At 63.0% G+C, this 15430-nt stretch overlaps 1 protein-coding gene across 2 annotated transcripts; it reads right to left on the reverse strand.

Moving 5' to 3' along the window:
* Positions 1–19: 19 nt before the first annotated feature.
* EHBP1L1 (EH domain binding protein 1 like 1) lies at positions 20–14698 on the reverse strand. Of its 2 annotated transcripts, XM_058662788.1 has the most exons (19): positions 14306–14698; positions 12415–12472; positions 12140–12235; positions 11438–11491; positions 11175–11353; positions 10957–11102; positions 10424–10492; positions 10212–10341; positions 9851–10118; positions 7289–7446; positions 7165–7213; positions 6264–6848; positions 2681–2759; positions 2542–2597; positions 2310–2433; positions 2069–2168; positions 447–520; positions 262–376; positions 20–171 (listed from the first exon to the last, which is right to left on the reverse strand). In XM_058662788.1, the coding sequence occupies exons 1-19, from the start codon at positions 14407–14409 to the stop codon at positions 72–74; spliced, it is 2544 nt and encodes an 847-aa protein (XP_058518771.1). In that variant the 5' UTR covers positions 14410–14698; the 3' UTR covers positions 20–71. The 2 variants fall into 2 exon arrangements, with proteins under 2 accessions (XP_058518771.1, XP_058518772.1); XM_058662789.1 differs by lacking the exon at positions 9851–10118 and having other exon boundaries at positions 7289–7482; positions 10259–10341.
* Between the last annotated feature and the right edge of the window lie 732 nt (positions 14699–15430).

The raw sequence follows: 15430 nt of genomic DNA on the forward strand, positions 1-15430 counted from the left end.
TGGAGGCTTCCCATCACACACTCAGGCAAATAAATAGGGCCCGGCTGGGCGCGCAGACCGGGGCTGCAGACTCAGCTCAGCACGCAGCGCTCACGCCGGCTCAGCTGGCGGCTCAGCTTGCGGCGCCGCTGCTCCAGGCCACGCTCCAGGCGCGCGTCTTCCTCCAGGGCGCTGGAAGGGAAAGGCTTGGAGTAAGTCCCTGCCCCGACCTCACCTTACCCTGGGCAGCCCTCCTGCGCCCGCCACCAGCACCCGACTCACATGCGCTCCTTGTGGTCCAGGTCCCGGACCAGCTCGTCGCGCTGGTTCACCAGCGACACCAACTCCTCCAGCAGCAGCTGCTCCCGATGTTGCTGCGCCGCCGTTTTCTGCCAGTCTGAAGGCAGCAGAGGCTGAGGATCAGCCGGTGCCCCACCCAGCAGTCCCACCCCAGCCCCGGCTCCCACCTTCGATGGCCAGCATGGCCCGCAGCTCCCGGCTCAGCAGCTCAAACCTCCGCTCCAAGTCCTGCTCCTCAATGCTGGAAGAGGAGAGGTGCCAGGTCAGGGAGGGAGTCCCAGTTCCTCCAAGTCTGGACCCCACCCCGGCTGCCCACCTTCCAGCAGGTTTCATGCCCAGTATAGTCATTCCTCAGCCTGAGAGGTTGTCTGCCCCATCCCTACCCTGGTTAAAATTTTCTTATTTTAGGTGCCAGCACTTTGGTATAGCCAGTTAAGCCTCTGCCTGCAGCACCAGCATCCCATGTGAGTGCTAGTTTGAGCCCCAGCTGCCCCGCTTCCCATCCAGCTCCCTGCTTGTGGCTTGGGAAGCAGCAGAGGACGGCCCAGAGCCTTGGGACCCTGCAGCTGCGTGGGAGACCCGGAAGAGGCTCAGTTCAGCTCCAGCCGTCACTGACATTTGGGGGGGTGAACCAACAGATGGAAGGTATTTCTCTCTGTTATATCTCTGCCTTTTGAATTTAAAAAAAAATTTAATTCTTGTTTTTATTTGAAAGAGTGACAGATTGGGCCCAGCATGGTAGCCTAGTGGCTAAAGCCTCCTTGCCTTGCACGCGCCAGGATCCCATATGGATACCGGTTCTAATCTTTTTGTTTTAAAGATTTATTTATTTTCATTACAAAGTCAGATGTACAGAGAGGAAGATCTTCTGTCCAATGATTCACTCCCCAAGTGAGCACAACAGCCGGTGCTGCGCCAATCTGAAGCCAGGAACCAGGAACCTCTTCCGGGTCTCCCAAGTGGGTGCAGGGTCCCAAGGCTTTGGGCTGCCCTCGACTGCTTTCCCAGGCCACAAGCAGGGAGCTGGATGGGAAGTGGAACTGCCGGGATTAGAACCGGCGCCCATATGGGATCCCGGCGTGTTCAAGGCGAGGACTTTAGCTACTAGGCCACGCCGCCGGGCCCAAAACATAAGTAAATCTTAAAAAAAGAAAAAGAAAAAGTGACAGAGAAAGGAGTGCCACCTGCTGGTTCACCCCCCCACATGACTGCTGTGGCCAGGCTGAAGCCAGGAGCCAGGAAATGCAATCCGGTCTTCCACATGGGCGGCAGAGGCCCAAGCACCTGGGCCATCTCCTGTTGCCTTCCCAGGAGAATCAGGGAGCGGGTTGGATAGGATGTTGGTGTCACAAGTGGTGGCACTGGGAGAGGTTGAGTCACCATTTGTGGTCCCTGCTTAGTTTTGAAAGGCTAAGAGACAAGGTGAGAGAGAGAGAGAGACAGACAGAGCTCCATGGGTTTGACACTCAAATGGCCCCCGCCCCAAGAACCAGCTCAAAGACACAGACGGAGTCAGGCTGGTGGCCCTCAGGCCGTGCCTTCCTGGGCCACAGCTGGGCTTTTCCTACCGGGAAAAAACAAAACAAAAAAAAACAACACCTTAGCAGGTTAAGAGGCAGCGAGGGGAGAGGCGTACACTCTTACACGGTAAGTCACAGAAGATGTCACAGGCAGTAAGACCAACGTGGCTTGAGCAACGAGCTTGCAAAAGAGCCCTTTGTGGAAATCAGCCAGCAGCTCGAGGCCTCCGGCCCGGCTGGGCTGCGTTTGGCCCGGCTCGGCCACTTACAGCAGCTGCAGCTGGTCCTGGCGCCGGATAAGCGCGTTCTTCTTGTTGACCAGCGTGAACCACTCCTGGATCAGCAGCTCCTCCTGCAGCCGGTCGGCCCCTGCATGATACCCCGGTGTCACAGCGAGCCTTGGAAGACAGCGGGCAGGGTGATGGTACTGGGGGTGCCTCCTGCCAGCCCCTCCCAGAGTGAGCAGGTCGGGGGGGCATTGGTGGAAGGGGGGACCAGCGCCCACCCCACCTGACTCCATGAGGGCCCTCAGTTGCGTCTCCACCTCGGCCGCACGGCTGTCAATCTGCCGCTGCTCCTGCTCCAGGGCCTGCAGCTCGGCACACACGTACTGACTCGTGTCCTGGAACCTTTGCTGGGGGCGGGGTGAGGGGAGGCAGGGATGGCCAAGCCTGGGGTGGGTTCAGCCCCAGCCCTGCCCACCAAATGCCCACCCTGCTCATCCACTGCCCCCCCTGCTTACCAGCCCAGCGTCCTCCCCCAGGTTTGGGGGTGCCTCTTCCTGGGGGGGACTCACAGCTGCAGACAGAGACAGGGCTAAGACACCCTGGCCAGCACCCAGCCCAGGAACCCCTCCCCCACCACAGGGCAGAAGGACTTACTGGGGGGCTGCTGAGGGGCTGGGGCTGTTGGGGGACCAGAGGGGCCAGGGGCAGCACTGGGGTCAGGGCTTGGGACTTCCTGTGGAAGAAAACGCCTTGGAAAGAGCTCCTCCCAGCAGTCCTGGCCTAGCGCCAGGGGGAACCTCACAGACACACACACGGGAGCAGAGGGGCCCAGCCCCAGACCCTGCCCACCCAGCTCCCATGCATGCTCGAAGCCCAAGCTGCCCATGTAGGAGACATGCCAAGCACACGCCAGGCCCGGAGCCCGGGGCCAGGCTAGCAGCCTTACAGATTGAGAGTCAGTGGGGAAAAGCCGTCAAGGCCACAGAGGCCTCTCCTTGTCCCAACTGGGGCCGTGTGGCCTCAGCGTGCAGCTCAGCCCATGGCTGGCCCCCTTTTGGGTTCCAGGGGACAAGTCACCCCACAGTCCTCTCAGATGGGCCTCTGGCAACCCTGGCTCTGGCACCACGCCATGTGCTGGGACTCTGTGGCCTCCACCCAGCCGCCGGCTCCTCCAGCCTGTGCTGCCTGCCGGCCAAGCCCTAGCATGTGCAGAAGGCAATGCACTTTCAGTTCCCTCAACAGCTTCCCCAGCTTGTGTGGGTCTCCATCTTTGCAACCCAGCTGAGCCGCAGTTCTCCCTTCCGCTTCCCACACCACGCTCCACTCCCACCCTGACCCCAAGTCTTCCCCCAACACCGTCTCCCTGAAAGCTTTGCCCTGAGTCCCAGGCAGGGCACAGGTGCTGTCCCCATCGGCCACTCCTATTCCAGCTCCGATCTCCCAACCCTCGGTCAGGTCTACTGGCCAGAGATAACCCCTCCAGATGGGGCTGGGCCTGTCCAGGGTACACACTGCCTGGCAAGCATTATCTCCAGAGGGTCCCTGCAGTGGGCACTGCCCTCACAGTGGGCACCAGCCCCACACTGGGTACTGCCCAACACTTCCCATGTCCTTCCAACACTCCTTCAGTGTCAAGACAAAACTTGGGGGGTCAGGGAGGAGACCCAAAAGGGACCCTGCCCACGGCTGGCTAAGCTGGAAGTTCGTTTCCAAAAGTCTGGACACCCCATGACCTTCTGTATCCTGGTGTGTCCCCTGAGGGAAAACCCCCAACCCTGTGTGACCTGGAAGGTGCCCAGCTCCCCAGACGGGCATCTGGGGGTAGAATACACAGCTATCCCTGGGGACAACAGCCTGCACTGGTCCTCTTGCAAACAACTGTCCGTCTCCTCAACCTCAGTGGCTTGCCCAGGGCTTGCCACACCGTAACAAGGCTGTGTCTCCAGCAGAGGGCACCATGGGGAGCCCAGGCTTGGCACCTGCCTCTTCCCTCCCCCACCTCAGAGAGCCCATTCTACAAGGAAGTGGTCCCTTCTCTCTGGGGGGACCGCGGTGTGTGGTCCATGAGTGCCGGCGGGGAAAGAACAGTGCAATCACAGCCTCCCTCCCCAGCCCGGATGAACACCCCATGTTTCCCGTGTCCAGCCACTCTCTATGCCCCATGTTCAGCCCACCTTCCAGGGCACTTAACTGCCTTTCTTCCCCCTCTCCATCTGGTTGCCCCGTCCCACCCCAGCGGGGTCCCTGACCTCATTCAGCTCTCCCTCGCGCTGCCCTAGGCACAGCCACACCAGGCTGCCTCTGGAAGCTCTCTGGTTTGGGGTAGCCAATAAGGAGTCATCCCTTCCAGTCCCGTGGGTTAGATATTTCCTGTGGGGCACAGGGCAAGAGGAGGGCCTGGCTTGAAAAAACCAGATGTTGGGACACTGGCCCAGACGCACGCAGGCTGCAGCCGGCCCTTTAGGATTTAAAGAGCCCCGGACATGCGTGCGTGCGCACACACAGAGGCTGGCGGGAGGGGGCAGAGCTGCATCCTGCCTGACTCCTGGGGTCGCCCAGGCCCTCCACCTCTCTCCCGCAGGCCCAACACTGACCTCTGGTCCTACCCTCAGGACACCTGCTCTTGCCAGGCTGACTGCTTACTGCTACATTCTTGTGCTGTAATTAGAAAACCACCCCCTCCCATCCCTCACCTGGAAAACATGTGTCCAGCTGGTCGACTACTTGACACCCTAACAAGCTGACCTGAGACCTGCAGGGGACAGGGCCAGAGTCTCCCATCTCCACTCTCCCCGGGGAGTGCAGGAAACTGGTCTCCAGCCACTGGGGTAAAGACCCAAGAAGGGGGGGAGGGGACAGTGCCAAGGCACAGTGAGTTAAGCCTCGGCCTGCAGCACCAGCATCACACATGGCTGCCAGTTCAAGTCTCGACTGCTCCACTTCTATCTTCCTTTTAATTTCTTTAAAGATTTATTTATTTTGATGGCAAAGTCAGATATACAGAGAGGAGGAGAGACAGAGAGGAAGATCTTCCGTCCAATGATTCACTCCCCAAGTGAGCACAACGGCCAGTGCTGTGCCAATCCGAAGCCAGGAGTCGGGAACCTCCTCCAGGTCTCCCACACGGGTGCAGGGTCCCAAGGCTTTGGGCTGTCCTCGACGGCTTTCCCAGGCCACAAGCAGGGAGCTGGATGGGAAGTGGGGCTGCCGGGATCAAAACCAGCGCCCATAAGGGGTTCCAGCGCTTTCAAGGTAAGAACGTTAGCTGCTAGGCCACGCCGCTGGGCCCAAGCTGCTCCATTTCTGATCCAGCTCCCTGCTAACAAGCCTGGGAGAGCAGCAGAGTTTGGGCCTGCACACACGTAGGGGAGCCGGAAAAAGCTCCTGACTTCACACCAGCCTAGTTCTGGCCATTGTGGCCATTTGAGAAGTGAACCAGTGGATGGCTGAAGGCTCTCTCTCCTCTCTATACTTCTGCCTTTCGCATACAAATAGATAAATATTTAAGAAAAAACACAAGAGGACCTGGCATGATAGCCTTGTGGCTTAAAGTGCTTGCCTTGCATGCGCTGGCATCCCATACGGGTGCTAGTTCGTATCCCAGCTGCTCCACTTCCCATCCAGCTCCCTGCTTGTGGCCTGAGAAAGCAGTCGAGGATGGCCCAAAGCCTTTGGACCCTGCACCCTTGTGGAAGCTCCTGGCTTCAGTTTGGCTCAGCTGAGAATATTCTGGCTACTTGAGTGAACCAGCAGATGAAAGATCTTTCTCTCCTTCTCTCTGTAAATCTGACTTTCCAATAAAAATAAATCTTAAAAAAAAAAGCTCCAAGAACAAGATTGTTGGGGGTAGACCCCGGCGAACCCCTTGGAAAGAGACACAGCCCCCACTTTTGAAGGGTCAGGGGGCCTCTATCTGACCCCTGCCACCTGCAGGCAGAACAAATTGCAACCCCACCTCTCTGTTCCTCAAAGCGCTGCCCCCAGAGCTACCAACCTGGAACCTCTGTAAACGCCCACAGCCCACGGTTCCCAAACAGCATGCCAAACCTTCAACCCATCCCCCACCCGACCCTGCTACACAAGCGCAGCCAGCACCTGTTCCGCTGCAGTTGAAACATGCGCCCTGGCATGCCCCCTTGAAACTCCCGCGCACCCAGGCACCGCCCTGTGGGTCACCCAGGTCCACCTCCTCCACTGTGCCCCGTGTGTCCCGCGCTGCTGCCGAGGGGACACTCACTGCGGGTGCGGGGACCGGGGCTCCAGGGTCAGGATCGTCCACCGAGAAGGAACTGCTATTACGCAGTCGCGAACGCCTCTTCTTCAGTAAGTCCGCATCGCGCACATGCGAGAAGGAGCCGTGGGCGCGTGGCGGGGGCACTGGCCCAGCCTCCCCGTTGACCGACGGCCTCCTCAGCCTCACACCGCCCGGGGCCCCCGCTGCAGGGCCATCGGTGGGGAGTTCAGTGGGTCTCACTTCGCGGGTGGCCTCAGCCTGGGTGTCCGCACCCTTGGCAGGAGTCACCTTGTGAGCCACGCCGGCTGCAGAGTCCTTGGGCACCTCGGCCCCGTGGCCACGCAGCCGCTGCGCCAGGCCTCCGGCGTCCAGGTCGTCTGGCGGGCTCGGCTGGACGCTGCCCACGCGGTATGTGCCCGCGCCGCCGCCGCCCTGCAGCTGCACCAGTTGCAATTCCTGGCCGGTGCAGAAGGCGCGGATCTGGCACAGGTACGTCATGACGATGAGTTTGTCCGGCACGGCCAGCAGCACCATATCCGCTGGCTCCAGCAGCCGAGACACGCCCAGCGCGGCGAAGCCGTCGAAGGCCTAGGAGGAAGAGGCTCCTGGTGGATCAGCGGCCATGGCCCCCTTGGAGTAGGGGGTGGGTGGTCCCCATGTCTGGCTAGCCTGGCCACGCCCGTCATCCCACCCTGCTACAGCTGCAGGGCCTGCCCTCACATCCCCTGGCAACAGCACTCAGTACCCCCCACACCCTGCGATGGACAGGTGGTTCAGCTAAAGCAACACCAAACCCAAGCTAAGAGACCCAGAAGGGTGGGAAGAGAACTTCCAGGTAGTGGAAACCCACAGGTAGTGGGAATTCACCCTCCCGCCCCCCAAAACAAACACAAGTGGGGCACACCTGCTTATTGTTCTGCTTGATGTTGAGGGGGTCCAGGGCGTCGTAGTCGCTGCAAGGACAGCCAGGATGAGCGGCCAGCCCACCTCATCCATCCCCACCTCACCTATCCCTGTCAGCAGCTCACATCTTATCTGGGTGAAAGTGGTGCAGGATGGCACAGAAGGCCAAGCCATTCCGCCAGGAGGTGGTGAAGTTGGTGACACGCACGCCACGGTAGCCAGTGGTGACTTCCTGGCACCACTCCAGCAGGGACTGGCTGGAGCTGACCACAGCAGGGGCAGCCTGGGAACAGCATGGAGAAGCTAAGGGGGCGTGACCCTGGCACCTGCATGCGCCCTCCACCCCGCAGCACCCAACAGCCACTGTTCTGAGTTTGTTGGGGTCACTGGGTGCCAGGAGTTCTCTGCCAAGGTCACCTCAGAGGTCACTGCCCACCCCCCACAGCAAGGTCAGAGGTTACCAGCAGCCACACTGCACAAAGTCAGCCCAATCAACTTAGGGTGTCCAGCTCCATGCGCCCCCCCCAACCCTGGGGAGAAGACGAGAGACAGCTAGGGCTTCCCAACAGAGGACGGATCCAGGAGCTCCAGGAAGCTGGGACCCCAGGTGGGTGCATGCAGAGCCGCCGCGCTCAGCCCCAGGGTGGTGGGAACCGGCTGACCCGGCCCTCGGCGGCCCCCAGCCCTACCTGGCTGCCCGGCAGCCTCCTGTCCTCTTCCGGCCCCTCTGGGGAAGGCGCCCCCGGGGGCCTCGCCACTCCAGCCTCTGCCCCACCGGCCCCCTGCACTCTGGTCACTCTGGCCCCTGGGAGGCCTCCCTCAGCCGCTGGCTCCTTCTCCTCCTCAGTCCCCGCCGTGACCCTCGCCTTGGCTTCCTGGGCCTCAAAAGCAGCAGGCTGGTCCTCGCCAGGCCCCAGAAGCCCCATCTCTGCTTGTGGGCCACCCCAGCTGGCCTCTGACACCTCCACAAGCCCTGCCTCTGCCCTGGGGACCCCCAAACTCCTCACCTTGTCCTCCTGGCCTCCCAGACCCTCGGTCACTGCCTCTAGGCACCCTGAAACGTTCTGCTGAGTGATGGGGGCTCCCCAGGCTGCAGTCTCCTCCAGAGTATCAACCTCAGACCCCATGGATTCTGCCTGCTGGGGCCTCAGCACCTCCTCCCAGGGCCCTGAGACCCCTGCAGTCCCAGCTTCTACCCCCACAGCCCCTAGGTCCCCGGATGCTGTCTGCTGGGTCCCCAAAACTTCTGCTTCTGCCATTTCAGCTTTTCTCCCTGGAACCCCTGAACCTTGCAGTACTGTGTCCTGGACCCCCGTTATCTCAGACCCTCCCGTCTCAGCTTCTGCCCCCAAGGCTCCTGAACCCATACATGTCTCCTGGATTCCCAATATGTCCCCCTCTGCTATTTGACTCTCTGTCCCCACAACTCCAGAGTCCCCTGCCTCTACCTCCTGGCTCCCCAACACCCCAGCCTCTGACCCTGGGCACCCTGCAGCCCCCACCTCTGCCACCGGGGCCCCCAATATGTCAGTGTCTGCTCTTCTAGTTTCTACACCCAGGGCCCCTGAACCTCCAGATGCTGTCTCCTGGGTCCCCAACACCTCAGCTTCTGTCATCTGAGTGTCTTTCCCCAGGACCCCTGAAGGCCCCACCTCTGTTTCCTGGGCCCTCAATACCTCTACTTCTGCCACCCCAGCTTCTCTCCCTGGAACCCCTGAATTTTTCAATGCTGTTTCCTGGGCCCCCCTTATCGCGGCCTCTACCACTTCAGCCTCTATCTCTGGGGTTGGGGAATGCCCCACCTCTGCCCCCTGGAACCCCAATACCTCAGCTTCTGCCCCCAAGGCCCCTGACCCTACAGATATCTCATGGACCCCCAATATGTCCCCTTCTGCTACATAACCCTTTGTTTCCACTACTCCGGAGCCCCCAGCCTCTACCTCATGGCTCCCCAGTACCCCGGCCTCCACTGCCCTGGCTTCTGCCGCTGGAGACCCATCCATCCCCACCTCCGTCCTGAGCACCTCGGACCGTGTCTCTGGGGCCCTGGACAGCTCCATCTCCACTGTACTGCTCTCTAGTCCCAGGAGCTCTGCTCCCCCTACTGCCCTCTCCTGGGTACCCAACACCCCCCACTCAGCCACTGCAGCCTCTGTCTCCAAAGCCCTTGGCTCCCAGGCTTCTGGGTCCCAGGCCCCCCGGTCACCTTGCAGCGTCCCCGTCCGGCATTGGCTCACCTGGGGCCTCATGCTTGTGGCTCTAGTAGCGGGGCCCTGCTCCAAGCCCGGCCTCCCCACCCCGGGGACTACACCCCTTGTCTCTGCACCCTCTCTTTCCTGGCCTGCAGTGTCCTGGGCCTGCTTGCCATCACTTGGGTGCCCCGCAGCCCTTGTAAGATTAGCTAGGGTTGGGCTTGGGCCTCGGGGAGTCGCCTCCCTGCTTCTGCCACCCACCCTCCCCTGAGAGGTGCGTGGAGGAGCTTCAGGGGTGCCCACGAGTCCCGCCTCAGGTAGCTCCGCTTTGGTCTCCCCTGGTCCCCTCGAGTCCACATGCCTGCCCTTGGACCTTGGCTCAGCCACCCCCTGACTATCCTCTGACCCTTCCTCAGCCTCTACAGCTCTGCCCCCCAACCTCTTAACATCTGCCCCCACAACAGCTGACCCCTCATCACTGCCCGCCCCACAGACCCCTGCTTCTGCTTTGCAGCTGGGTCCTCCCGAAGGGTCCCCGCAGCCTCCACCCTTGGTGACCGGAGGATGTTCCAGCCCGACTCCCTGGGCCTCTGCCCCTTCCTCAGCGCTGGCTGGGGCCTGCATCTCCCCGGAAGGGCCTGTTCCTGCTGGGGGCACCCCGGCTTCCTCCCCCTGAGGGGCCGAGGGGCGGGGGGTGTCAGAGCCTCTCCGGAGCCGGGGGGCTGGGGTGGGGGCTGCATCCCCGCCGGGCTGCCTGCAAGACCTGGGGAGAGAGATCAGAGGACGGTGCTGGGTGCTCTTGGGCTCCCCACCCAGCCTTGTCCCCACCCCTGGACAGGAGGGTTCCAGAGCTCACCTCATCTCTGCTGGTGTGGCCAGGCACCTGGGAGCCTCAGGCTGTGCCTGGCCCCGGGAGGCCCTGGCTGGGGGTGCAGGGACACTCACAGGGGCTGGGCGGGTGTCCTCAGTGCCAGGAGCACTGGCAGCTGGGGAGGAAGCGAGGGGCTACTGAGGCCTAGGCCTGCTGCAGAAGTCCAGCCTCCACCCCCATGCCAACCCGGGCCTCACCTGCCTGTCGGTTCTGCACCTGGCCCTCCTCTTCCTCCTCTGAAAGGGCCTTCAGCTCCCGAGAAGGACCTGGGGCGGGGTGGGGGTGGAGTCAGCACAAGACAGGGGCCCCCAGCTCTAACTCCTGACACACATACACACCAAAGGGCAAGCCTACCTGGGAAGCGGCCTTGCCTCAGGCCACCAGCCCGGCCTGGGAGTAGAGACAGGCCCCCAGGTGTGAGGGGTGGGGGGAGAGAGAAAGAGAGAAGCAGAGGGACAGCCAGCATGGCAGACAGATCCTGAGGACAGAGAGAGGACAAGGCCGCCGCAGGGGCCCGTGGGGGCAGCACCGAGGGGCAAGGCAGACTGCAGTCCACACTGGCCTGCCCACCCACCCACCTGCCTCAGCCCACTGTGGGGCTGGACAGGCACCTGCTGAGGGGCTGAGAGGGCCAGGGACACAGGGCCAAGGCCAGGCCGGGGCAAGCAGGGGTGGGCTCCACCCCCACCCCCACCCCCACCCCCACTCAGGGCCTTGACCTTGAGCCCACCTGGCTGGAGGCCTCGGGCTGCCCGGGACTCAGGGACCCCTGGGCCACTGCCCTCATCTTCATCACTCTCAGCAAAGTCGTCCAGGTTGCCCACATCACTGGGTTTCACGCTCAGGAGGCTGGCGAGACTCTGCATGTCATCATCCCTGGGCGGGGAGAGAAGGGTCATCAGAGGCTGCAGGCGGGGGGTGGCACGAGCAGGAAGTGGGGGCACTCACGTGGCACGGCCCTCCCGCAGCAGGACCCCCGACAGCGTGAGGCTCAGCTCAGCCTGCACCACCTTCACCGACTTGGGCTTCAACTGCAGCCGCAGCGGGACCTGCGCGGGCACAGGCCCTGCATGGCGGGCCAGGTCCACCTCGACTGTGGCCAGCACCTTCCGCTGCCCCTTGGACTCCTGGGCAGGGGTGGGAGGGAGAGAGGAGGGTGTTTCAGCACTGCGCAAGACCCTAGAAGCCCCATGCCTCCCCCCGGCACTCACATTCTCAATAACAAAGGTCCACTCTTTAGCCTCATAGTGGTCCACATGGGGGTCCTGGGGAGAAAGAGATGCAGGTGACATGGGGATGCGGGGTGGGCAGTGCAGTGCCGGGGATGCGGGATGGGCAGTGCGGTGCCGGGGCTGCGGGGTGGGCAGTGCAGTGCCAGGGATGCAGGGTGGGCAGTGCAGCGTGGGGGCTGCGGGATGGGCAGTGCGGTGCTGGGAATGCGGGGTGGGCAGTGCGGTGCTGGGAATGCGGGGTGGGCAGTGCGGTGCTGGGGACGCGGGGTGGGCAGTGCAGTGCCAGGGATACAGGGATGGGCAGTGCAGTGCCAGGGATGCAGGGATGGGCAGTGTAGCGTGGGGGCTGCGGGATGGGCAGTGCAGTGCTGGGAATGCGGGGATGGGCAGTGCAGTGCCAGGGATGCAGGGATGGGCAGTGCAGCATGGGGGCTGCGGGGTGGGCAGTGCAGCGTGGGGGCTGTGGGATGGGCAGTGAAGTGCCAGGGCTGCGGGATGGGCAGTGCAGTGCCGGGGCTGTGGGATGGGTAGTACAGGGTTGGGGCTGCAAGAAAGGCCAGCCCAGAGGTGCTGGGAGGTCTGCATCTGGGCTGGCCTCTCCCCCAGCTGCCTGGCTGGCCAAACATCTCCCCCTCCAAGGAGACCTCCAGGGCTTCTCCCACCACTCGGCCAAAAACTCACCCTGTACAGAGTCACAGAGACGTCCACATTCTCGGGCACCATCCACACCACCGTGCCCCGGTACGGGTTCTGGATGCCAGGCTGCCAGCTGTGGGGCTGGAGGCCAGCGGCCGTCAGGGCCTTTCACCAACAGGCCACCACTCTCCGCTCCACCTCTGACACTACCCTGTCATCTCCCACCTCCACCCCATCTTCCTCTCCCTTTCCCCGGATTCTCACCCAGACCCAGAACCCAGCCTCCTGCCACACACACCTGCCACCAGCCCCACGCCCACCTTGGAGCAGATACGTCGGTTCCGGCGGGTCCACACCACCACGAGCTTGTCGGGCTGCCTGGAGGAAGCATGGGGCAGTTTGTTCCCTCAGGGGCTTCCCTCTGCCCACACCCCCTCCTCACCCCCTTATCTGGGGTCACACACTGCAGGGTGGGGTTGCTGGGGCAGGGTGGGGCAGAAGAGCAGAGGCCCCAGGGTGGGGAGACAGTGCAGGGACGGTAGCCAGGGCAGCCAACCCAGGGAACAAGTCTGTCTGCTCACACATGTTGCATCAGACCCACCACCCAGTTTGGCCAACTGAGCAACGCACAGGCAGAGGAGGGACAGTGGGGCAGGGAAGGGCGGGACAAGGATGGGATCCTGGTGGGGGCACTGGAGCATTGGGGCGGGGGCGCAGGACAGAGTAAGGAACCAAAAGGAGCCAGGAAGGGAGAGGGTGAGGAGGTGGCTGCAGGGCCAGTCAGCTGACGACAGCACCTGCCAGGGCCCACTCAGCAGAGGAGAGGTGGCTGTGTGGGGCCCAGTCACAGCCACGAAGCTGACCCTGGCAGGGTTGTGTCTGACTGCTTGCTGCCTGCTCACCTGCCCAGAGGGAGCCACCCCAGGACTCCAGCTCTCGCATGAACCCCTGCAGAAGCCGAGAGGTGGGACAGGGGCATGGCCCTGGGGCTCTGCCCCCTTCCCCAAGAACCCAAGCCATGGGGCCTTCCTGGAAGGGGGAGTAGCGGGGAGGAGGGGTGCCCAGGGTGAGCGGGGCCTGCCCAGGCCGCCTGACTCACGTGGGGGACGTGCCCTCCTGGGGAGCTGTGGCCTGGGCAGGGGTGGGGGCAGCTTCCCTGCTTAGGCACCCGGCTGAGGTCAGGAGGCCCTGCCCAGAAGCAGCGACAGAGCTGTGACTCAGCCACCACCGACACCTCCCGGACCGTGTCCAGCGTCTCCCTGACTGCTAGAGCAGAACCAGAGGCCAGAGTTCAAGCGCCAGCCTAGCCTGGTGCTGTGCTACCCCAGCCGGTCCCTGCCCTCTCTGGGCATCTGGTGACTGGAATGAATGAGCCACCTGGCTAAGCGAGCAGGGAGACGGGAGGGAGGGCGGGGGGGACCAGCTGCCTGCTCATACCCTGCCCCTTGGACCCCACAGTCCCTTCCTACCCCAGCTCCTTCCCCTCGGGAACCTAAATTTAGCCCTGCCTGGTGGCTCAGGCCCCCACAGCTGTGCCCTAAGCCAGCCAAGGGAAGCTGACACCAGCCGGGCCATATATTTAGGGTGTGACGCAGGGGCCTGAGCAGCTGTGTGTATGTGTGGGGGTGCAGACAAGATGCCCTATCCCGCCACAAACACAGGGCTGTGGGTGCAGGCTGGGCTGGGGCCTGCTTCCTCCCGTGGCCGCCCACCCCCTCTTTCCAGGCCCCTTGGCCCCTCCCGCCTCCTCCTCATCCCTCCCAGCTCTCAGTTCCCCCTTTTAAGGACATGGTGGAGAATCCAGCCTCCCAGGCGCACTCGGGCTGCTGGGGGGTGGGGGTGCCGCTCGCTCAACAGGAAGGCAGTAGGGGGTGGGGGCAGGGGGCTACATCTTTGTTCCCAGTCCGACTAAGGCTCCAGGGGCTTCCACCCCTGGGGCCTGGCCACTTGCACACAGCAGAACTTGCTGCGTTTCCCAAGACCACTCAGGCCCCTCTCTGGCCAGTGGCTGACGCCAGGGAAAACATGGCCCAATCGATGCTCAGACAGGAGTCCAGTATCCCTAAAGCTGCCCACCTCCATCCCCGTCGCTACCTAGGCCCCAATCTCGGGGTCCCACAGCCGCAAAGCAGACCTCTGAGTCTCAAGCACCCCAGCAGGCTCCCCCCGCCAGATGGGGTTGCGGGTTCCGGCAAGGGTTCCCCCACTCACCATTTCTTGGTACACTCAAGCACCAGCTCATGGTAACATGCCACGAACTGGAACTTGGCAGCCCGCTTGCCCACGCGCTGCAGGCGCTTCCACACCGATGTCATGGCCCCTGCAGCGCGGCCGGCACCTTCTCAGATCCGGGTGACAGCTAGCCCGCGACCATTGGCCCGGGCCACGTCCCCATGGCCTCCGGGGTTGCTTTCCGCACTGCCCGCCCCGTCCTAGGCCGAGGTATCCAAGGTTTGGACCCGGGGCCGCGCTCCCAGCAGCCGGCCGCTAAGGGGGAACCTTCCGGGGGTTCCAGGCAGTCGGCGGAGTCTTGCGGGGCGCGCCGGCTTGGCCGGAGCTCGGGGCAGCGAGCGCGCCGTTTCCTGGAGCCGCACCCCCGTCGGAAGGCGGGCGGGGCTCCGGCACGGGGCGGGGGCCTCCACGCGGGGGCGGGGCGACCTGGCTTCCGGGGCCGCGTGCCGGGCCTGGGGGGGCCCAGGGCGGGCCCGGGAGGCCTCTGTCGGCCGGCCCTGGCTGTGCGGACACGGGAGGGAGTTCTGGGTGCGGGAGTGCAGGCGGTAGCCGTCTTGGAGAGGGCTGCTGGACGCCTCCCTTCCTGCTCGCTGCCCGGAGAGGTTACGAACGTGCTGGTGAACCCATTTCACAGGCCAGGAAAAGAGAGACCCAGGGTGGAAGAGAGAGGGACTGGCTCAGGAGTCCTAGTGCCGCGAGTCTGGGAAGCCAAGAGCCAGGTGACCTGGAGTGTGGCCACCCAAGTTTAACCACAGTGGAGGCAGGGACCGGCCTGCATGGCCCTGGCAGGACCAGTGGCTGGAGGGGCCAATACTGAGTCTGTGCAAAGTGTGCCAGTGGACAGTCCGGCGCCTCGGTATTGAAATTCACTAAATGGGGACAATTATGGCACCGAGCTGGCTTCCGCAGGTCTCACTACTCAGAATCCGTTATCAGAAGGGGAAAGCCTGTGGGATGTGTGTGTGAGCTTTCCCTACTCCGGGAAGCCTGCCCCGGGGCGGGGACGGCTGGGTTAACATCTAGATTAAAGTCCTTATCGCCATCCCCCTGTCCTGCAAGGTGTCAAGGTCAGCCTCAGAGGACTGCCCTGAGGATGCCGGGCGC

Source organism: Ochotona princeps, chromosome 4 (genome assembly GCF_030435755.1).
Source record: "Ochotona princeps isolate mOchPri1 chromosome 4, mOchPri1.hap1, whole genome shotgun sequence".
NCBI classification, from domain to species: Eukaryota; Metazoa; Chordata; class Mammalia; order Lagomorpha; family Ochotonidae; genus Ochotona; species Ochotona princeps.